Source organism: Aplidium turbinatum, chromosome 15 (genome assembly GCF_918807975.1).
Source record: "Aplidium turbinatum chromosome 15, kaAplTurb1.1, whole genome shotgun sequence".
Classification (NCBI taxonomy): domain Eukaryota; kingdom Metazoa; phylum Chordata; class Ascidiacea; order Aplousobranchia; family Polyclinidae; genus Aplidium; species Aplidium turbinatum.
Window position 1 is genome coordinate 5,815,821 of NC_137486.1, and position 23,654 is coordinate 5,839,474.

The window sequence follows — 23,654 nt, forward strand, 5'->3', positions numbered from 1 at the left end:
AGCTTCACTCACCGAAGCCATGACATATTTTTCTGTTGAATGCAACATTTTGTGTAAAAGCATTACCGGATAAAGCAGCTTCACTCACTGAAGCCATGACTAACAACAAATAAATGCACGCGCATTAACAAAACAATATATTTTTCTGTTCAATGTAACATTTTATGTGAAAAGCATTGCCCTACCTGCCAAGCTGATACAATCTGCAGACTTTACTAGGAATAGCACCTAAATGAACGGGCGCCACAGTGCTCCACACCTAAATATCCAGACGCCACAGTGTACGACACGTGCCTATTTGACCGGCGCCTAACTGTCTGCGCCTAAAGACTTGCTCCCTTAATTCTGAAGATATGTTTTTTTGGTGGTAATCTACTTCTAGCTACTTGCGACTGCGTCTACCTTACAAAACAATTTATTTCAGGCGAAAACTCCATCAACTTCGGAAATACGGAAAAAGATCGTCAATTGGGAGCAGGATTTTCGTGGAAGGGGAAAATCCCTAATGCGTAAATGCGCAATTGGGGAAATTTGTGGATACAACAAATCTTTCAATTGCACGTTTATTTTAGAATAAATTTGCTTCCATTTGACATGGTTAGCTCCTGCATACCTACTGATTATTTTCACATAGTTTCATTCGAAAAAAAAAAAAAAAACCTTGGCGTAATGGATCCCGAAAACAATGTTAGTCTGTAGGAAAATATGTATAAATTACTGCGGATCCGCAATTTTCCTAATTCTTATTTATTTCGTGAAAAAATATCAATCCAAACATTTTAAAGACTTGAGAACACAATAGCAGTGATGACATTACTCATCAATTGATTGGTTGATTGAATCTTTATCCTCGGACTGGGAAAGCTTCTTGCAGAGCTTAATCCTGGCAGTTTCGCATACTTGTAAAAGCTTTGAATCACTGACGCAGGCCCGGTCACCGAGATTGACAGCAGTGAAGTTTCCGATTGTTGAAGTCTTGTTGCCAGGGAATTATTCCATCCATTAGATGCCGCTGAATGGAGAGCAGTCCTTAACGTGCGTTGCTCAAGTGCACACACCGAGAGTCAAACCAGCGCCGCTTGATTTTGAAGCTTCTTCGTTCCAGAAGTCACGCGCTATCCAACTGAGCTATTGGGGTGGACGCCATTACACAACGCAACAGTGAAAAAAAAGAAATTTATTAAAGAAATTAAAATGAACAACACAGCATAAGAAACACGAAAACAACACGGAGGAATTAAAATGATTTAACAAAGTCTTCAAATATTTTGACTCGCTCTGCGTGACGAGTGCGCGCGAGACGTACTATGGCATCATAGTTAGTGCATTGCCATTTGTTGCCTTTAAGAGGCAGCATGGATGCAACAGATATTACGTCACATGCTGGGAAATTGGAGATGTCCGGATTTAAATCATCCGGGACATTTTGCATATTTCAAACATGTACTATGTTCCTGTTACTGACAAATAAACCATTGATTGATTGACATTTGTAAATTTGCCTCCGGCTCTGAACACCCCCACACTAGCCTGTATAATATACATGTTTAAATAAGTTTCTACATTCTCTAATGCATATATCTGAATTATATCTGCATCCTAGGCAAAGGCTAACTCTTCATTACACTTCCTTACCTTTTCCATGACCAGATCAAAACGGATATAATAAAAAAATGGCCGCTCTTGCGCAATGGTAGAATTGCTCGAGTGTGCAATTTTTACTATCGCCATCTAGTGGTTGCTGTTTTGAACTTTTATTTGCCACGTGGCGCTAGAGTATTATTTTCTGATTTTATTGATGTTTCAATGGCAATTCTAGGTTCACCAGAAGAGATTTAACAGCAAAGTTAGTGCAGACGGTCAGAAAGTTTTCAATTTTATTAGGGACAGGGTTTTGGGCCTAGGTGAAATATTTGCTGAAATCTGAAAAGCGGTTTTGGTCTAATTTTTAGTGCAGAATTAGGGATAGCAATCTTCTTACTTGTGTCATTTCAGTTTTTGAGTTTAAACAAACATTGGCCTGTTTTATTTGAAATTCGTCGGGTTATTTTACCAAAAATTCGTGTTTAGGGAATCACTATACTTGATAAAAACATACCGGTACGTTTTAAAACTTGTGCTTTATCTTAGAATATGCTTAATGTATTGTAAGATTGAGAGTTGCTCAGGACTTTGGTAGGCAATATTGCTTGGTGGTGTTAGTATAGAGAAAAATGAATCTTAGAAAATCCTTGTGGTTTTATTTGATGCCATCCCTTCTTTTATGGGCCGTCAACATTAAATTAGTGAAATGCTATAACTTGGGAGTGGAAGCTTGCAAGACAGAACCAGAATCAACGGGATGTGATGATGTAAATGAGAAAGGTAGCCTATTAGTAAACTAAACACAGCTTGTCATGTTGCTTCACTGTGTTTTATTTCACTTTGGTTTTAGTGATTTGGCCACGTGTCATGTCTTTCACTAGAGCACCTAAATGCATGTTTGAATTTCAAATTTAATTTTGAGTAGGTGGAAGATTTATTTTTAGGGCATCACGCCTGGTGGAGGGACACAGTCATCTATAAACAATAAACATGTGATTAGCCTTATTGATTTCATTAGATTGAAGCGCTAACTTACTGTCGGCCTAAAGGGTGATTTTTTGTATTGGGTCCATCATAGAGTGAATCTTCATATCCAAGCAACAAACAAAGATGATTTTATTTTGCGCCTCTTGTAGGTATTTGTTGCTACTCAATACTCATTGCTGTATTCCACACAATAGAAAAGGATTTTTCTAATATGTTTGACTTATTGCAAACTAAATAACGTAGAACAATTTCCAATTTTGCATGTTTAAGACATTGTTTTGAAGTTTCAAAGTAAATGGGCTTTTAACTAATATTTTGATTTCAAACTTATTCATTTTGCTATGCTAGAGTCTCTCTGTTTTTAATTGTGCCCTTTTCTGAATACTTCGATACTTCAAATTCATTTTCCACATCAATGTAAAGTTGATGCTGACAAAATGATTATATGTGTTTTTAAAAAGTTGTATTTCATTTTCACTTAATTGTGTGCATTTTGGTAATAGATTGGCACACAGACTCCAACATATGTAAGAAAGGTGCCAAGTTCACAGAAGTTGTCAACAGATATGAGAATGGTGATGTTAAAATGAAGCTCTGTAAAGTAGAAGATCTCGATTTTCATCAAATTAAGGTAAAAAATTGTGTTACTCGTGCTTCTGTACACATCGCACTTGTTATGAAGAGTTTAATAATAATAAAAAGGAGGGCTTATGATGAGCCAATACAATGCCTTCAATAAATAGAGATGCTGTAAAGTGCTTTAGTTGTACTTTCTGAATTTGTTGTCATAAACAGACATAACTCAGCAACAACACTACATTTAACATTATAGAAACAAAAAACAAAAAGCGAACGTTTTCGGCTAGTCATATAGCCCTTTTCGCCCTTTTCGCCCTAGTCATATAGCCCATATAGCTTTGACCATATTTTTGCTGTGATACTATATGATTCTTTAGCATTTCTTTTAATAATGTATTTCTTATAGGCTTGAAAAGGGCTATATGACTAGCCGAAAACGTTCGCTTTTTGTTTTTTGTTTCTATAATGTTAAATGTAGTGTTGTTGCTGAGTTATGTCTGTTTATGGTTTAAAAGAGTTACCTCTCTACCCAAATTGTGTTGTCATAAAACCATAGAAAGCGATAGAGCCAGATTTTGCTTCAGTAGCATATTATCATATTAATCATAACTTTTTTTTCTGTAGGGTAATATCGTCAGCACACTAAAATTGATAGAATTTCTTTGCAGTAGATGCAATCTATGTTACACGTGACAAGAAGTTATACTTTTTGCTTTTAAATTGGCATAGTATTCACATACAAATTGTATGATATTTGTGTATACTCGTACATTTTGTTATTCCTCTACAGAAATATGCTAAAAGTGTCTTGGATAAAAATCTACTTCCATTGTTGTGCCACGACCATGCCACTTCCATTGAGTTAGGTATTGTTGTTCTTTCTTTCTGATAACAGCTATGTATGAACTGCTATCCAACCTGTCTTTTTCCTAACTTTCGACTCAAGTTCCACATGTGTTGAGTGAAGATTGATTGTATATTGTTAACAAGAGACGGATTCAATTGTGATGTGGAATAGTCACTTCACACTCTTATTACGTCCGTCCGTTAGATTCACACATCGTAAAAGAAAGACGAAACACGTTTGGAAAACACAAGTCAGTAAAAATAGAGAAAGAATGACAAGAGATTGTCGCTCAAGCGTGACAGTGCATCGCAATGATGACGTCACGATTGCGCTACAATCTATGTCACAATACGGAGACAGATAGCTTGGCCATAATTTCGTGAACATAGCAGCCTCCAAGATGAATATTACGATATCCATCTTCCAGAATATTATTTTTACCTAAACGAAATTACTCAACATTGGCCATACCTAACACACATTAAACATAATTGCAATGCCGCATAATATTGTCGTATAAATAACATACATTGTCATATAGAATTATAGATGAACCTGTATTCCCACACTGCTGTCTGAAGGTATTTAAAACGGACCATGTTTACATGACATTATTAATACACTATAGGCTACACACGGTTATACAAAAACAAAGTTGTCGTATGAAGATACTGAATAAATGTGAGAGAATGAATAAGATGCTCAGCTCAGTCACAACAGGTATCACAAGCAAATTTGCTGTGAGCGATATTGGCGTAACTCAAAGTGACAATATGTACTTGATAAATACATATGGTTCCAGCCAGACTGTATCTATTTAATTTGTAGACAGCGAGCATAAGCATCATACATCATACAAGTCATAAACAATTAAACATTAATAATAAAGTAAACACATTTTCTACGAGTGACGTCCCTTAACGTCCATCTGGGGGCCCGAACCAACTGGAGCGAGCACAGCAGTGCGTGCCCGCGCGCCCTCTTTGTGTTAGTGTCCCATGCTACCACAGCCACCCTCACCCTTCTCACAAACTCTTTTCCCTTTCAATGCTGCGGTAAAATTTCAACCACTCTGCCGATTCGGTAGTCCCCTCGTTTAGGCCGATCATTCATATCCCATACCAGGACCAAGTCTCCGGGTTCTAAATTGCGACAGATGTCTCTCCATTGTTTGCGACCCCGCAACTTAGGTAGGTGGAAATCTGTCCAGTGACCCCAAAACTTATCAGCGAGTGACATGCTCTGCCGCGAATCTGCCAGTGTGGCCTCTTTCAACTCCTGCCTTAATTCATCTACCATGCAGTCGAGCGTCAAATTTTCACGTTTTAACCAGTTCATGTTCTCAAGATCATCGCGAACCTGTACTTTCCTGACTGTGACACGACTGTCCGAACAAAGAGGAGACCGCCCCCCACCTGCTAGCCATCCCAACGGTGTGTTGATCGCGTGCGGCTCATACAACGTTTTACCAACTCGCTCTTCAAGCACAGTTAACAAGAATGGACAGTCGTCGCCTATCAAAATGTCCACAGTCTGACGATTTTCTAATTCAAACACACTAATGTCATCAAAATGTCTGTAACCACTCAATTCTTGCTTATAGGGCAAGGTTTCAATGTCATCGCTCCATGGCGTCGAACAAACAACATTATCTATGTTAAAACTCTCACCAGTCGACAACGATTTTACCACAAATTTGACCAAACCAACATCAACTTTCGCATCACCGTTCAATGTTTTCATGGTAAAGGAAATGTTTTCATAGGGCTGTAACCCCAACTCTGCACACAATGATTTTGATACCAGCGTTATCTGGGATCCATAATCAAGCTGACAGTACACCAACTTTTCTAAGCCAGTTGCTGGGTTTATGACCTTCACAGCAACTGTTCGGTTTAAAACTTTACAAGGTGTCACTTTCACATTTCTCAAAGAGACTGATTTTTCTGTACCTTGAACTCCAATTTTATGAACCGCAGACTTGTCAACTTTGTCCACAGCGGACTCGTGTACCTTCTTTGGAACCGGTTTATTTACTGGCCTATCACTAACGAGTAACGACCCATTCATGCAACATAGCGAAATGCTTCGGCGTTTTATAGTTAGCATCCTGACACTGATTACAGTTCATGGCACAGCGACAATCTCTAGCCCGATGCTTTCCTCCACAATTATAACAGAGCCAATGCTTGTAAAAAAACTCTTCACGCTTTGCCACAGTCATACCCTTCAAACGATGACATACCTCCAAACCATGATCCACATTCACACCAAACGAAAGACAACACTCACACAACGAGACACTTGTTTTTGACGTTGCGGAGTTGATATTACCATAGCCATCAACCTTGGCTGCCGTATGTTTCACTTGAAATGCACCCGCGTCCCTTTTACTCTCTGACTTACCAGAAGAATGGTTATTGCTCGACTTATGGTCCTCACTCATTAACCAAATGCCAAAGTCGGTTGATTTCGCATTTTCTTCCGCAATAACAAACTGCAACAAACTTTCAAAGGAAGGGTCTGTCGTACCACCAAATTTATCACCTAAGAAATCAATGAAGCGTTGACGTGCATAAACGGGCAAACGTTTAGCTAGATCACAGACAAATTTTCCTTCAAGGTAGTCCAACCGCTTGTATACTGCCGCATATATTTGGCAATCTAGTAATTCTGCCCGAAACTTGCGACAACCAGTAATGTCAGCCCCAGACACACGCGGTCCAAATCGGATACTCTTAACACAAGCCTCAGAATTAAAACCGCCGCTAACAGAAAATCTTAAAGACAAATGCTCCAATGCCATATTAGCACGCATTGCTTCGTTGTAACCTGGGGTGCTGCTTATCACCAAGCTTAGGTCTTGTGCAGCAGTTTTAATACACTCTGCTCTAATCAAGCTCAGTCTCACATCCTCATACGGGCATTTTTCTAACAAAGCATTTATCTCGTTTCTAAAAACACTAAAGGGCATAGAAAACCCGTCATATTTTATGAGCGAGGCCATGTCAAGATAGTCCTTCCTTGACGCTTTTTTGCACGCTCCGTCGTAGGCTAGGGGCGGTTGCTGTTCTCTCCTTGCCATTACGTCACCTTCACGCACGGGAAAGCCATGATACCCATCCTGGACTGCACGACCCTTAGGGATATACCTAGTAGTATCAGTAAATTCTGGCGGAGGTCTAATAGGTATCTCATAAACAGGTACATTTAAGCTAGGAGCCATTAAAATTGTTTGCTTCGTTAGCAGCCTCCATATGGGCGCAGAATTTAGACAACACTGCGTCAGGGACTATGGCAATTGTGATTGCGTTACTGATCCACTCACCGGAGGCCGCACTACGGTGGCCCCACTTTCCGCGACAGATCCACCTCGCCCCACCAAAGAGCGGAGGACCAGCCCCTGTACACTCCCCAGCCCGCCCGAGACCCACAGACAGTCATCAAGGGAAGCGGCACTCATAGTTATTTCAGCAATTTAGTAAATAGATTAATGTACGGTAATCAACAAATTAATCCTTCACTACTAAAGGCTACAAAAATTTAATTCACTATAAAGCTTGATAACATACATAAACAAATAAGTAGCACACTGACCAGAGGCAGGAAATAGTCCTCGCACCACTGCCCGGACGACAAGCGTTGTACTCGCACCCTTTGTCCACGTGGTCCAATTTCCAAATGGCGTCGCACGCTTAGTCTTGTTATCGGGGGAATAACACAGTTTCTTTCTCTCTTCAGCCAGTTCAATCGTCGACGGATTGTTGGTCTGGTGACCGTTCCCCAGCCGCTTCAGGCAGTATTAAGTCAGCGTGATTATACTGCCCCACAGTAGAATTAGTGACTTCTCGTGTTCTTGACCTGGAGATCTGGTTTCACTTTTTCGATTGCTCTTTCTTGGCCGCTTCGATTGGCCAGCTTTATCTTGCGTTTGACAACACCAGCAACAAACAATTCTTGTAACTACAGCCTCACGATTGAAGTGACCAGCTAACACAATTGAAGATGGGTAACTACAGACTCACGATTGAAGTGACCAGAGCCACACAATTGAAGATGTTCTTTCTTTCTGATAACAGCTATGTATGAACTGCTATCCAACCTGTCTTCTTCCTAACTTTCGACTCAAGTTCCACATGTGTTGAGTGAAGATTGATTGTATATTGTTAACAAGAGAACATGCCTTAAAACTCGTATTTTTTCCCGGTAGCCATCGTGGCCTACCGAAAGCTCCTTCTCGGCGGCCAAATCTGCGTGCTTGGAGGCCAAAATACAACTAACGATACCACAACAAGTAAATAGAATTAAACTTGCAACAATGCCAAAATGATCACTTAGTGTTGTTGAAGTCTGGGCAACGTACTGCTATAGAATCGTTGTACCACGCAATAACTGCTTTATCGGGATTGTAATCCGGTATTGCGGGACCTTCTAACGAAATGAAGTTGTTTCAACTGCTCGCTGCTCAGTAAATTGTTTCAATTGCATACCGCCTTTCATAAAACCTGACCAATGACCATTTATACCGTTATGATGTCACCATTGAGGGTGTGGAGTCACTAACCTACAGCGGAAACATTTCTCAACTCTGAAGACGCGTGTTTTCCCCTCGGATATCAACTAACCTACCCAGACAACAAAATCCGTCATTTTTACATTGATTCTACGTTTACAGTCGTTAAATCAGAGTAAAAATGACGACTTTTGTTGCTGGGTAGTTCTCCGTTTTAACGACGATTCAATGTCCGACAACATCAAATCCACATAAAAACGACAATATTGCCAGCCGATGTAGCACTTCGGATTAACACTTTGTTAAAATAAACGTCGGGAATTACAAACAAGACGCCTATAGCTGGTGATCGCAGCTGGGTATATTCCATACAATAGCAAATGTTTCCCCACAATACAACAGTGGTGATTATGACGCGCTGACCTAATTTTGCGTCACTCTTTGATACTAGATATTTTCGGCAATTAATCCACGATCATTCTATTGCGAAATTAAATAATTGGCTAGAAGAAACAGGCGGCCGAATTGGCCGACTGAGGAGGTAGCACCGGCGGTCATTCAAGCACTACTTAGCGGCGATGGCCTCCGGCTGCTTTAAGGCCTGACGGGTTCAATTGTGATGTGGAATAGTCACTTCACACTCTTATTACGTCCGTCCGTTAGATTCACACATCGTAAAAGAAAGACGAAACACGTTTGGAAAACACAAGTCAGTAAAAATAGAGAAAGAATGACGAGAGATTGTCGCTCAAGCGTGACAGTGCATCGCAATGATGACGTCACGATTGCGCTACAATCTATGTCACAATACGGAGACAGATAGCTTGGCCATAATTTCGTGAACAATTGTGTTGCATTTGAGACTTGTTTTTTCACTTGTCGTTGTTTTTACAATAAGCACAATTGCATATTGTATAATATCAAAGGAAGTGCAGCGTAAATCTATTTCTTGCATGTTTTTCTGTGAAATGTGAAAAAATTGTTTAAAAATGCAAAGAAATAGCCAATACTGTAACTTGCTTTAAATACTCGATTGATTAAACAGCAGGACATATTCAAGCTAAACCAGGCACCGTACCAAACTCTACATGAATTGCAAAACTTATCTTTGCCACACTTTGTTATTGTGAAGTGAAGTCATCTTTGGAAACGAGTGTAATCTTGAACGTACGTAGTAGATAATTTGAACTCCATTAAGGCAGAATTTGCCGCAGAAGAAATATGCACTAATGCACTATCCATTACTGTGCATTGAAAACATCCATTTTATTGCTTTGACTCTGTCTTAGATGGCTTACAATCAATCACTTATAAACGCGGTTCAGACTTGAACCATGTTACTATAGTAATGAATAAGCACTCTGTATGAAGAACACTAAGAAATCTGTGATACTTTAGTTTTCTAATGTGCGACATCTAGATAGACTACTGCCGAGTATACATTTAACTTGTTTTCATTTTAAGACAAGTTTTGTTGTTTCAGGAATTGGTTTCATTGTTTTCAAGGGAGGCTATCCACAGATTGCCATTGACCATTTCAACAAACACATTGATGTAAGGCAAGCATAAATAACTAATTAAGAAAAAGTGTAAAACAATTTCTGTACTTCGTCCTGCAGCTGTTGTCAATTGATGAACTCATCAAAGCAGCAGTATATGTGATTCTTTCAACAACCTTTCACTTGCTGATGCCCTCAGTTTTTGCTAGGTCAGCTGATTCATTGTTCTCCTTGGTCAACTAACTCAGTTTTCTCGCTTGATGAACTAACTCAGTATTTTCGCTTGATGAACTGACTCATTGGTCAACTGACCCAGTGTTGTTGTTGGTCAACAGACTCAGTGTTTGCGCTTGGTGAACTGACTTAGTGTTTCGTCTTGATCAACTGACTCGGTGTTTCGTCTTTACAGGCAGGCGATTCTCCGTGTGCAGCGATGTATTATGGCCGAGCAATGGCTTATACTAAGCTTGGTCTGACTGATTCTGACAACGCAGCACACGTTCTGCTGGACTACGCCAAAGCTCTGTATTTCGCTTCGAAAAAGGAATCTGTTGTGATTTTGGAAGCAAGAGCAGAGGTTTGTGAATGTAGGTTATTCCATATGTACTATTGCTCAAGGTACTGTCTAGTGTCTATTAAAACGCTTTTTTGCTCAAATTCATTCAAGCAAAACATTAAAACAGAAATTGAATTTTTGTGGCCTATAATGACAAAGAAAACTAACGAGAAACTTCAAAAAGGACGAAAATATTGTAAACCCGACGAAATAACACAAAGATTGTTGGCGCATGTCGTATTGATCAAAAAACTGTAAACAAAACATTACCCGAATGTCCGTTTACGTCATTTTGTTGCACGCTTTCTAGTAATCAGAGCCTTCTTGAGCTGTTGTGTCGTTCTGCAACGGTTTATATATATATTATAATATACTGTACAAAGGACGAGCATGCAATAGTTAGTGCACAGTATTACGTCTTTTGTTTTCCGTATTTCGAGGGTTGGACGTCAGCGGAGTCTCTTCCACCGTACGACTTCTTTTACTTGGTGAATGTCAAACTTCTCAATTCTTCACTTGTCCGCCAGTCGCTTTGAGCATATCCACCTCACCATAGCGTTGTTATTATGGCTCAAACGCTTGATGTCCTTCGCAGTGACTGGCGTCGTCTCACTGGCGTAAAGCATAACGCAATACGCATGTAAAGGAAATACATTTTGAAATGTTTGAAAATCGTTTAATATCTTCTCGTACACAATTAATCTCTTCATATGTTTCAACAGGTGTTTTCTGCTTCAGATGAGCACAGTCAGGCTTACGATGATTATAGTGAAGCCATTCGCGTGAAGCCTTCATATCGCTTGTATCTCCTCAGGGGAATGTCATTGGTCTTCATGGAGGTGTGAATGTTTCAGATCTATGTCATACGTTTTATAATGCGACTGTTACAGTGTACCTGTTAGAACTGGTTTCATAATTTCATGCAAACATTACTTCACACAGTTTTATGGGAATCACTGTAATGTTCTTTACTTGTAAACCATGTGAGATACAAGCAGCGGTACCGCCTTGTTTTTGTATTCACTGGATTACTACGGTTACAATGATCCTTCACATTTGGTTAACATAATTGATTGTGTGACTCTTTGTCTTTGAACTGGGAAAACCTATTTGAAAACTTAATCCCGACACCGACAGCTTTTCATACTTGTACACGAAGAGGCTTTGAACCACTGACGCAGGCCAAGTCACCGAGATTACATTGAAACAATGAAGTTTTAGTTTTTTTTGTCTGAATTGTTTTCGGTTCTTGACACATGGAGTCATCGCAGGAGCAGTGCGAACTTCTTGTTCTTATTGTTATCATCGGTGGCGTTTCCTGTGCATGGTTTTTGTGTTTCATTTTTTGATTGAGTTGGAAAGAGGTAAATTCATACACAAATTTTTGTTTCTTCATGAAATTTACTTTTCGAGCAATTCGTATTCAATTGTAATGTGTATCTCATCTGCGTCTTCATAGAAATATCGTCTTGCTTATGAGGACCTCCAAGAGTCCCTGAGGTTACGTCCTCATCAAACCGTAGCGATGCATTATCTCGCCATGTGTCTCTTCCACATGCGCAGGCTGGGTGACGCCATCAAGACCTTCGAAGCAATCCTCATGCTCAAGCCGATGAGTGTCGACATCATGCTCAACCTTGCACAGGCGTATAGGTACTTACCGATCAGCGAATTAATTTTTTTCTACGTTGACTCGACGCAAATAGACGTCGATTGATATCACCCGGTTTCTTAATAAATCGAAACCTGCCTTTAGAAGACTGCATGCATTGTTTGTTTTGTCTCTCATATTTTCAATCGAGGAGGAAATTTGTTGGAACACTGGTCAATCTGAATAGAAAGCACTGAACCAAAGTGTAGAAATCGAGTTCAGCGTACGTCGGTTCACCATCATCAGTTTAATATTTATAGTTAATTAGGCTAATTAATGGCGTTTAGTTTTTTCGTTTAGATTTACGCAAGTTATTCGTAGTTTCAGTATTTCAGCTGTCAAAAAAGCAGTTACGGAAGGTAAAAAAATTACCATCCGAAACATAAGTTAGCTCTCCTGATAACTTGGTTGGATTACTTTTGTCACCTAACGTTACCATAACCTTAGTTTTGTATGCTTTGCTTTCAAGAGAGTCTGGTGAGTTTGGATTGTCCCTGAAGTACTTCAGAAAGGCGGCCATCGTGCAACCCAACAATGCAGGGTTGCTGCACAATAAAGGCGACCTCCTGTATAATCATGGCAACATGCCTGAAGCATTGACAGCCTACAGAGTGAGCTACATTGTTTGATGTTATTGAAGTGATGTTTTTTTAAAAGGTACTTTTATTGCTGCATATAGTAGCCTTTTGTAAACAACAAGGCCTCTAAAGAGAATTGTGTTCATAGAATTTGAGTGATTGTATTTACACGAGTGATGAAGCGGTTTCAATCGTTTTTCCATTCAAAACTCGTGATGTTTGTTCCATAGAATTGTGCTTCGCTAGAGCCATTCAATAGCGCTTGTCAGTTTATGAAGGCGACTTGCTACGCTTCTATGGGCCAGTTCTATCCTTCAATCAAAGAGCTAACAAAGGTACTTAATTCCGTTCATGTTAGTTCGATGCTTAAATAGCTCATAGATTTGAATACACAACACCGTGTAGGCTACTTTAAGTTCCATCATAGATTGTTTAATATGCCCAAGCCGCCTACTGTCCAGCCGAAACACCACGTTGCTTTGAGCATTGAGGCATGTGGTATATAGCTGGCTTCAGATGTTCCATAACAGGTACTGCGTGATTGTGATGAAAAGCTTCCACACGATCATCCATGGACTTGGTTGGACAATTGCATCGTTGTTACACAGTGCAGCAAAGGTAGTCAGCTGCTCATGCGGGAGGAAGCGATTTGTTGCTTTATTTCAAGTTTGTGGTCCAGCTTTGATGTTTAAGGAAAGGAAGTCGGCGAAATATTTTTATCCTTAGTCTAATCTATCAGCAATACTTTGAGTTAATCTGCTCCCGAGTGAGTTTTTCTCCTGTGCCATTTTTCCATCCTACTACTCTGGACGTCTGGCGGATGATCGGTAGGTTGCTGGTTCGATACCCCCTAAAATCATGCGATTTTGTCTTGACAAGATGTTACCTCCCGAAGCTGACTCGATAACTGTTTAGTCGTGTGCTTCTTCCCAGACTGCAAAATCCCTAATTTTAACAAAAATGACAGATTTTTCTGTCTTTGTTTCAACAGTTTGTTGGTTGGTTTTGATTATTTATCCTCGGACTGACAAAGCCTTGATCGGTTATTCCTGGTAGTTTCGCATACTTGTAAAGGCTCTTGACGCAGGGACGGTTACCGAGATTGGTAGAGTGAAGTTTTGGATTGTTGAAGTCTTGTTGCCGGGAAATTATTCCGTCCATTAGATGCCGCTGAATGGAGAGTTGTCCTGAAATGCGTTGCTCAAGCGCACACCCCGAGAGCCGAACTTGCGCCTCGTCATCTTGAGCCGGGCGCGCTAACCACTGAGCTAACGGGGAGGACGGTTACAATAATAATTGTTGTGTTACAATTACAATTGCACTGTATGTTATACTGATGACCTTCAAATTGTTCATGTTGCAGGCCACTCATCGGAGGCCTGTGCGCACCAGCCATGGAAAACACGACTATCCTTCCACCATGTACCTTAGAGGTATGTTACACCTAGGGAAGATAGGGGTGTGTTTGCAGTAGAGTGACATCGTTTGATAGTTTAATTAAATCTTGCCTTAGGCCTAGTCCTCCATGACAATTTAGGGTGTGTTATTTATTTTTTTATGATTTGTGTTTATATGGTACATATATTTTTTATATTGCGACATTTATACACAGCTAAACGTCGACCACAGTTCTAAAGTACGATTGCTTTTGAAACCTTGCCTTGTAGGTTCCATGCCCTAAAATTTATTGTTAGAATTTATATGTTAGGTAACAAATTCATTTGTTTTTCCTTCACTTCTGCTAATGCGTATACCCTTCTGTGACATTTTAAAACTTTTTGAAGTCACTTTATTGCTCAACGGCTACGGAGAGGCACAGCATACGTTTGTTGCATATCATACATATAGTCATATAATTCCCCACAAAAATCTTAATCTCTCTTACATAACATCCGATCGGCTGCATAGCCGAGTTGCAAAAGCTTTGGTTTGACGTTCGTTCGATAGGGTGCCGGTTCGACACCGCTGAAGAGCAGTGGCTGTAAAAGGCATGCCGTCGATTGCAGTGGCATAGCCCTTAATTTCTCTCATGTTTATGAATAATACGCTGCTCTGGAGAGAAATACCCATGGCCCTCCTTAAAGCTATTGCCTGCTGAACTGAACATAGTTCAGTTTAGTTTATTTTTTGTTTTGTTGGCGAAAAAGAAAGACACAAAAAGACAATAAACACAAATAATTTGCACAACAAGGATGGCAGCGAAAGAACAAAAGGTCACCAAAGTCAGCTGCCACCCAAACATTTAAACAAAAGACCCAAAATTAAGAACATTAACACATACGGTATATAATATATAGCACAATACCAGCACTTTAATTTGTAAAAATTAACAATGGAATAACACAGGGCAACATAAAAAAAACATTGTGTAGAGAAATAAGCGGATGATACGTTTCAGGAGTGATCATTGTACAAATTCTTTAATAAACATTTATATTTAAATTTAAAAACATTGTAAGACTTTTCTTTTATTTCTTTCGGTACTTGATTCCATAGTTTCACTCCATTAAAACATAGCATCTTCTTACCAGAGTTTGACGTTGTAGAAGGCAAATATAAATCATTTTTTTGGTTCTGACGGGTTTTATAATGGTGAATTTCATTTACAAAAATAAAGCAGCCAGCAAAGGCCCTGGGCAGCATTTTGTGCACATATTTGTACATAAATTTTGCAGTTTCTAATTTAATAATATCGTCAATTCTGAGCACATTAAATTGGCGATAAAGAACAGTTGCATTTGTTGACCTCGGCAAAAATAAGCAGGATCGAATGAACTTGTTTTGTAACACTTGTAGTGGAGCAAGCAATGTAGAGTTTGCTCTTCCCCAATTTATAATCGAGTATTGGATCTTGGATTGAAGCAAAGCATAATATAAAGCCCGTAATACTGTTAAAGGGGCAATGTATCTCAGCTTAAATGCTATGCCGCAGACCTTTGCAAGCTGCTTTCTAAGATTAATAATATGACTATCCCATGTCAATCGCTCATCCAAAGTTACACCTAGATAGTTTATACATTTCTTCCTTTCAATGGATCGGCCACTGATGGACAGACTAAAATTTTCTGCTGCACTTTTTTTGTTGCAGAGGATCATATAAGTAGTTTTACTATAATTTAATGAAAGATTATTGGATTTCATTCACACATCAATTTTTTCTATTTCTCTATTGACATTTTTTTGGAGAGATGACAGGCATTTATCTGACATATGAAAGTTTGAGTCATCAGCAAAAAGTGTAGTTGAAAAAGAAGATGCATTTGGAAGATCATTCACATAAAGAAGAAAAAGCAAGGGACCAAGGATTGACCCCTGTGGGACACCACATTTAACAACATTGAAATTAGAATTCTTACTGTTAATTTTTGTACTTTGCATTCTATTTGTTAGATAAGATGTTAAAACGTTTAAAAACTTGCCACGAAAGCCATAATGGTGAAGTTTTTTTAAAAGTATGCCATGATCAACTGTATCGAAAGCTTTACTTAAATCAACAAAAACCGAGCATGTGTATTTATGATTATTCAAGTTAGAAAGTAAATCATCATAAATTTTTGTCAATGCTAAGCTTGTTGAATCATTTTCACGAAAACCATGTTGAGCTGGGGTTAAAATATTATATTTGTCAATAAAATTCATCATCCGTTTATATAGAATTTTTTCGAAAATTTTGGCAAAAGTTGGCAATAAAAAAATTGGTCGCAAATCTGTAAAGTGTAAAGGTGAACTAACTTTTGGTACAGGTATTATCAGACTCTTTTTGAGTACATCAGGAAAGATTTCTTGCAAGACACATTTATTCAGTACTTTTGTTAAAAAAGGGCATATAATTACATTAGCCATTTTGATAAATTTAGAAGGTATTTCAAAAATGCCTGAAGCTTTATTTGCTTTGAGGCTCCTTATAGCATCAGATACTTCTATCTCATTTATACAGTATCAGGAAAGCCAAAAGAAGAACATTTTCTGTTTAACATGAATGATTCAAAATTTACATTTGAATTTGGAATTTTAGCTGCCATTGAGCTGCCATATTAGCTGCCATTTTAGCTGCCATAGCACACCCGCCATCTTCTAACATCGTCGTTCCCACTTTGCAGAATGGTGCCGTTATCTTCACTCTCATCTTGACGTCGACGTTAATGACTTCACCGTGGAAGATGACATCAATATTGGTTTCAAGGAGAACTGGTCGCGACGCATTCCTTTCACTCTGCAGGTCACACTGTTTTGGTGCTACGTGGTTTGACGAATCCATGCTTTGTAATCTAGTTTCTGTTTTCGATTATCGTGTTTTCTTCAAGTACCAGGTTTCAAGAGGACCAGAGCACATTTTTCTGTGGTGTTGGTCAACTCTGGTGTGTGTTGCTCAGGCCGCTACGACACAGCATTAGACCATCACCTGAATGTTGTCCCGCATCGTGGTGCTGAGCAGAAATTTAAATTTTTTAACAGCGTTTGGTATGACCGGACAGCGCTAGTTTTTTTCGCTGAGACTTTTTGGTCATTTTTCCGAAATAAACTTTAAGTAATTTGTTCATTTTTGTGATAAAAATATTTCCTTTCAACCGGCTTATACAAACCTAACTTTGCACTTTGTGACCAGCTACGTCATCAAGTTTCGCTGAGAAACGGTTGTCGTCTTTCATCTTAGAAAAGTTATAACAGACAAACGTTTGTTCAACGTTTACCAGCGTAACTCAACGTTGCGATACCGGTCGCAGACATCTTTTATTACGCACCAATACTACGCACCAAAATCATTCAAATCAATAATACAACACAAACAAGTCAGAGTGACCAAACAAAGAACACGTTACGCTCTAATGGTTCGCGATTACAAACTGATCCAACTCTTCAACAATTTCACGCAAAGTGATTTTTTCTTGGAGTTCACAATCGCGAAAGCAAACTGAATCCACGTTGTACGGTTGTGTTCTCTGCATTGAAAGTCAGCAAAGCATTAACAATGGCTGCCAAACTTGGCCAACCTATGTCAAAACTTTTTGCCAATTGTCATCTGGTTCGCAATTACGCATTATTTAAATTTTTTCCATTCTCCACCAGTGCTGTCTAGTGTCTACAATACATTCAGTTTATAAAACGAGACCAAAGCGTCAGGATAATTACCCGATTGACAGAACAGACCGATTGATCTCTACCAAGCGGTTTGAGCTTTTCCATGCAACGCATCATTGCGTTACACTTGAAAGTACCAGGGCAGTCAATTTTGGGAAGTTTACTCCTTGGGAAGTGTTACTTTTGTATTTGCGTTATCACATATTTTAAGACATTGGATCAACGTTCAAACACTAAGTCTACGTCTTGTACTTCCAATTGACAACAAAATAATCGTCGAGTAGCACAAGAAGCTTTCTTTGTAATCACTAAAATTGTTCGTATTTTCATAATTTTTCAATGACCTGATAAATGACCAAAAAAACACCTAGGGACAGGGTATCGACAGATAGATAGTTTGATGTGATCGACTGCCACTTAGGCGCGAATCTAAGAGTTTTTTTCGGGGGGGGCCAGAAAATTTGAAAATCAATTAAAAAGAAAGAAAAAGCTAAACAGATATGAACAATGATACTACGACATATACGATATGCTAGAAAATAGACATTAAAACAACCATTTTCATCATTTGTGATGCCGAGGGACTAATATCAGCTGTTTAGAAGCATATCAAACCATTTGATGCGGAAACATACAATTTTTCACAAAATTTCGGGGGGGGCCCCCTGCCCCCCCCCCCATAAATCCGCGCCTGACTGCCCCTTAGGCGAGCACTAGTTCGATCCTCTTGCCTATTTTTTACTTCAAATAATTTTGTTGCAGAATTACACCGAGCAGCCTGGCTTACAACCACACATCAAGTAAGTGCACAGACTGCACACGTAACGGTATTTTATGTGTTTCTTATCTTCCGCTAGAGTGAGCTCTTAAGCTTGTAATGATAGCTTTCTCCTCCCATTACGTAACCCTTGTTTGTTGTACCGCGTTTTTTTATTTACTTAACACAAGTAGCGACAGTTTTGCTGTTTTTGATGTCATGAACCAAACCTCATGATGACGTCTTCATTCCTCAGGGACATATCAGCTCCCGCGTGGAGTGAACTGCCTACCAAGATGCAGAAGCTCCTTTGTTACGCTTATAACATGGGCAGGGTCATGTATAAACAGGTGATGGTTGTTTCATATTATTGTGTTAACAGGAATTAATTTCTCAACTATCGCTTACAATAGCAAGTACTGAATTATGTTGTTTTTCCTGATAATGTCAGCTTTCTGTTTTTTAAAAAGTATACAGTACATAGTTTTTATGCAGTTGTTAACACCTTTCACTAGTTTTAAACGCCCTTCAGTGATCAGCTTCTGCAAAGCGAATGCACTGGCTTACGTGTTATGCGTCATACAAACCAGGTTATGATTTTTAGTTACCGCGTCTACTCGCAGCTCTGGAACCTCACCCAGTACTGCTTCGCTAACCTCTAGTGCTGTGGTGGCAAAAAACTCACTGTTTTTGTGATTTTTTTTGTGTGCTAACCTCCTGTCTTCGAAATTAGCATATTTAAGTAACCCAAATAAAACATCCAGCAATAGTAAGATTAAATCAACATCCTAGTCTGGTGTAGTCTAAGAAAAAAATTTTTTTTTGTAATCTTGTTGTCCTTACAAGCGCTCGTGTGGCTTCGGCATTTTTATTGCCGACGCCAATGCGCTGTTCATGTATCTGCGTCGGCAATCACCTCGGCAATTGCCGATTGCCGACGCTAATTTCGAAGACTGACCCTCACTATTGTCATTTGTGGTAGGGTGCTCGTTTTGGTGATGACGCTACTGGTAACATACGAGCCTTCACCGCATCAGGACTGGCGAGCATTGAAGTTTCTCAGACTGTTGTTGAGTATTGGAAAGCTCGCAAAAGCTACAGAAATAAACACGGTATGAAACCGTAAGCGTTCATTGACTAACAGTTGAGTAATTCTCATGAAAGAGATCTTAGTTCTTGTATTTTCCCACTCTTAACTTTACCATACACGGTTATTCTGCAATATTCAAAATGCTTTACTCTCAAAGCGTTAATGTCACGTATGAGAGATAGAACTTGAAAGGGTTGTGGTGCGTTGCGGTTAACTGGCGTTAAATCGTATACATAAAATCTATGTAAAAAACGACTGATCTGTCTGGGTATCTCCTGCACATTATGGTGCCAAGACGTATGTTTAAAGTTGTACTTTGATCAGTCTCGAGGCCCCAGCACATTTCGTCGTTTATCAATATCAGTGATTGTAATTTATCTGATTTTTGCACAACATGACCGTGTCATGTGCTATGCAGTTGCACGGCGCAAAGGCAACGCATTCCAGTTTGCATAATGCAATGCAAAAAAGAGTCATAGCTTGGGTCGATGTACTTGAAAAATCTGTTGTTGAATTTCCCGCTCGACTTTATGTTTTAGTTAGCAAGACGCTAGGCGCTGAGCCACTCACGTTGTGCTCAGAGAGGAGTGGCATTTACTGGATGCTATCAGCCTTCCACCTTTCCTAGAAAATGTAGGGATTTTCCGTTTTGCAAACGCTCATGTCCAATTGAATTAAATATTGCATGTTCAGTTTTTTTGTTCGTTAGATATTTTATTAGAGATGTGGTACTGTAGTTTTGTCATGACTTCAGTTTGCAGGTGGTCTTCGAGCTGAACTGAATTTTCGTATTGTTAGGCTTTTTACGTCTTTACTTTTTTTTTTGAAAACGTGGTTTGGTTATGACTTCAGTTGGTAATAGAGGTCGCTTTTTGTGTTTCAGGAGAAACATTTTCATGGAGAGACATTTATGACATTGCGATCAAGTGGATTAGGTGAGTTAACAAACCTTAACGGTAATTTCACAGGGCTTGGTCTTTTTAAAGCTCGTCAATCACCTTTAAATTTCTGTTATTTTGTTTATGTAATTCTTGCATCGATCCAAGCGGGTAGTTTCAATTGTTTATTTGAGATTGAGAACAATAACCATCTTTAATATTTAGTCTGAACGTAATAAAATTAACGTTTGCGCGTTGTGGATCTATGAGCACGACTGAACTTTGCAGGTTTGTCGAAGTGGACAATGAAGTGTTTTGGATGGACAACCCTAATGAACTAACCAGATCATTCATTCATCGATTCGCTTTGATTCAGTGAGCCACCAATAGTTGCTATTGGAATAAACCTTAGATCCATCTATGCAGCAGCCTCTCGCATCGCCGACGGGAGGTTTGCTCATTTAGATGGGATTGCTGGTTCATCATGTGACTGATAGTTCTCCCTGTTCTGAAATATTATTAAGAGCAAGATTATTTTTCCGGGCAAGGATAGATAGATATATTATGATTATTTTCATGGGTTTTTTGACGTTTTTCTAACGAGTTAATGCAAACAGAAACAGTTTTAATAGTTTGTGGCTGCATTTTGCTGTATCAAAAAATGACGAATATTTAACTTTGTAAATTTTATGTTTGTCAATGAAATTTAAACGACTCAATTGTTTTTAAAACATGTTCTTATCCGCAAGATGTCGCCATACAAACTTGTTTTTCTATTTTTTCAAAGGGGCAACGTTTCCAAGCACCGCTACGAGAAATATTTTCCAAAGTTCTACGAAGTGTTGGTCGATGAAAGTGTCAGGTAAAGTCGAACAATCTTATTGTTTCATAAGCTTTGACATGCTTCACTGGTTTTAATTTTTTCGATTCAGTTCTAAATGTTACCTTCTAAAATATCGCATCTTCATAAAAATTATCGGATGAATTCACAAAACCTTTGGCAAATTAACAGACTGCTGTTTCGTCTTCGGACTTTCTGTAAGAAAAGTTCATTTAAATAAAATGTCATAACAGCTTTTATCTTGATAGCGCCAGCAAAGAATCGCAGGTGGTTTCAGGCTATGGGCAAAAAAAATGTTACAGCCCAGTATACTCAAACTGTGGCAAACATCATTTCCCAACATCATTTCCCAACAGGCCATGCTTCCAGTCTAGAATGTAGGCCATGAATTGTTCTCATTGGTTGTTGCTTTTAACTTGTTGTCTGCGCAGAAGCAATTCCCATTCTCGCTACAACGAAAAGTTGGAGCCGGTGGACAATTTCTATAGATTCCTCAACATCGAACAGGTGAGTATTTATTGCGAGGTCATATAATGTTCATTTCACATAGATTAAATGCTTTTGGACGTAATTTCCATTATAAAGTTTAGATGTTTGATCCTAAATCGTTTGTGAGTTGTTTTTTTTTGACATTAGTTGAATTTTTGGTTAATAATTCTTGATATAAATTCCTTAGCTTACTTACAAGCAACTTGTACTTCCAACTAACAGAGAGAGCTAGAAAAAGTGAACAGAGGCCACCAGCTCTTCGTGGTGGCAAGCAGCAAGGTTGCCAGCAAGAAGGACCATGCTCAAAAAACTCTAGATGGATACAGCTTGCTGCTACAGCTGGACAGGTGGGCGAGGTTGTATTGGTAGACCAATTACTATAAAGCTTCTTTGCGAAATGTTAGTTTTTGAATTTCAAACTAAATGTTTTGTGGGTTTTAAGTACGTTGGGGTAATCTTGGGTTATGTAATGGCGTTTTCAAGTGTTCTTTTAGTATTAGAACGCACAATAGCAATGTTGCTGGCTGCATTTTTCTCCGTTTATTAATTTTTTTATTTCAAGAAAGTCTCGAGCTTAAGCTTGAGATGAAACTGCACTTACAACAGTAAATTCGTTAAATTCATATTAAATATATTCATATTAAATATAGCTGGACATAAAAACTTTGAAAACTTATAATGGTGCAATTGATCAAACATGGAAGTTTAGCTAATAAATTCTTGTTTCTCTTTGAATTGACTTGTACTCTACAAGGTGGACGTTAATATGTTAAAGTATTTAACCTATTTTTTTTCTTAAATATAGTCTTGTCAGACTAATGTAAATGTTAATCGCATACATACATACATAGCACACTAGCATAGTTTATGCGGTATTGGTTATGTGGTTTGCTTGTGCTTCAAATGTATGTGAAATGGGAGACGAAACAGATGTTTTCTGGGTGCTCATATGAAAGCAACCTTAAAACAACTAGGCTATGTTCCAACTCACCAATCATCCCATTTTGCTCCAAAGAAACCTGGCCTTCATTCCGGTTCATTCAGCTGACCAGCTGTCTTCATTGATTTTTCCATTTCCTTACTTGGCACATTTAGTTTTCTAGTTTCCCCTACTACGTTACTTCGTTTTTTTTTTCTCATTTTTTCCAGCAGAACATGTTTTCCTGTTCGTTGAATCTCCGAAAAATTCATCTTCTAAAATACACTACAGATTAAATTGCGATTTTACATCACTAACAAAGAAATTTATACTTATCTGAAATGATGAAAGAAATAACATAACTTTACTTCAAACTAAAATGTTTAATTTTTTTCTCCAGTGAACAGAAACTGATGTTGATCATGGATCTCCATCTCTCCTGGGGAAGAAAGGAGCAATTCCACGGAGAGTTGGAGTTCATATGGCAAAAGATAGCTGAAGACAACAAAAAGTTATCTAAGACCAATTCGGTAAGGTGGATGTTTAAATCCAGCTTTCAGAGACACAAAATCAACTAATGATACGATTTTGAAGAGATATTGTGTTGATTGTCTGAAGTATGAATCCGGTTTTTGACCGACGTAGACAGTGATGGTAATCGGCTCGAACCAATACAGAAAATATCTACTGTAAATCAAATTCAGTTACCATTCTCTAAAAACCTTTACTTCAGCTTGTTTAACCCTACTTGGGATCATCAGAAAGTCCTTATTCAAATAGAATCCATTCGAAATTAAATAGAAATGG

General features: G+C 38.7%; 1 protein-coding gene across 1 annotated transcript in view; it reads left to right on the forward strand.

Moving 5' to 3' along the window:
• The first annotated feature begins 2,145 nt into the window (after positions 1 to 2,145).
• The window catches only part of LOC145784453 (tetratricopeptide repeat protein 13-like), a 30,190-nt gene continuing 8,681 nt past the window's right edge, over positions 2,146 to 23,654 (forward strand). Inside the window, exons 1-20 of the mRNA XM_082596269.1 lie at positions 2,146 to 2,364; positions 3,075 to 3,202; positions 3,941 to 4,016; positions 9,994 to 10,064; positions 10,419 to 10,586; positions 11,288 to 11,404; positions 12,025 to 12,218; positions 12,686 to 12,827; positions 13,025 to 13,129; positions 14,158 to 14,227; positions 16,895 to 17,013; positions 18,636 to 18,673; positions 18,887 to 18,980; positions 19,613 to 19,742; positions 20,604 to 20,655; positions 20,887 to 20,973; positions 21,386 to 21,460; positions 21,871 to 21,946; positions 22,151 to 22,275; positions 23,248 to 23,377. Of these exons, the coding sequence (XP_082452395.1) occupies positions 2,214 to 2,364; positions 3,075 to 3,202; positions 3,941 to 4,016; positions 9,994 to 10,064; positions 10,419 to 10,586; positions 11,288 to 11,404; positions 12,025 to 12,218; positions 12,686 to 12,827; positions 13,025 to 13,129; positions 14,158 to 14,227; positions 16,895 to 17,013; positions 18,636 to 18,673; positions 18,887 to 18,980; positions 19,613 to 19,742; positions 20,604 to 20,655; positions 20,887 to 20,973; positions 21,386 to 21,460; positions 21,871 to 21,946; positions 22,151 to 22,275; positions 23,248 to 23,377 (2,148 nt within the window). The 5' untranslated portion in view covers positions 2,146 to 2,213. The remainder of the gene's footprint in view (positions 2,365 to 3,074; positions 3,203 to 3,940; positions 4,017 to 9,993; positions 10,065 to 10,418; positions 10,587 to 11,287; positions 11,405 to 12,024; positions 12,219 to 12,685; positions 12,828 to 13,024; positions 13,130 to 14,157; positions 14,228 to 16,894; positions 17,014 to 18,635; positions 18,674 to 18,886; positions 18,981 to 19,612; positions 19,743 to 20,603; positions 20,656 to 20,886; positions 20,974 to 21,385; positions 21,461 to 21,870; positions 21,947 to 22,150; positions 22,276 to 23,247; positions 23,378 to 23,654) is intronic.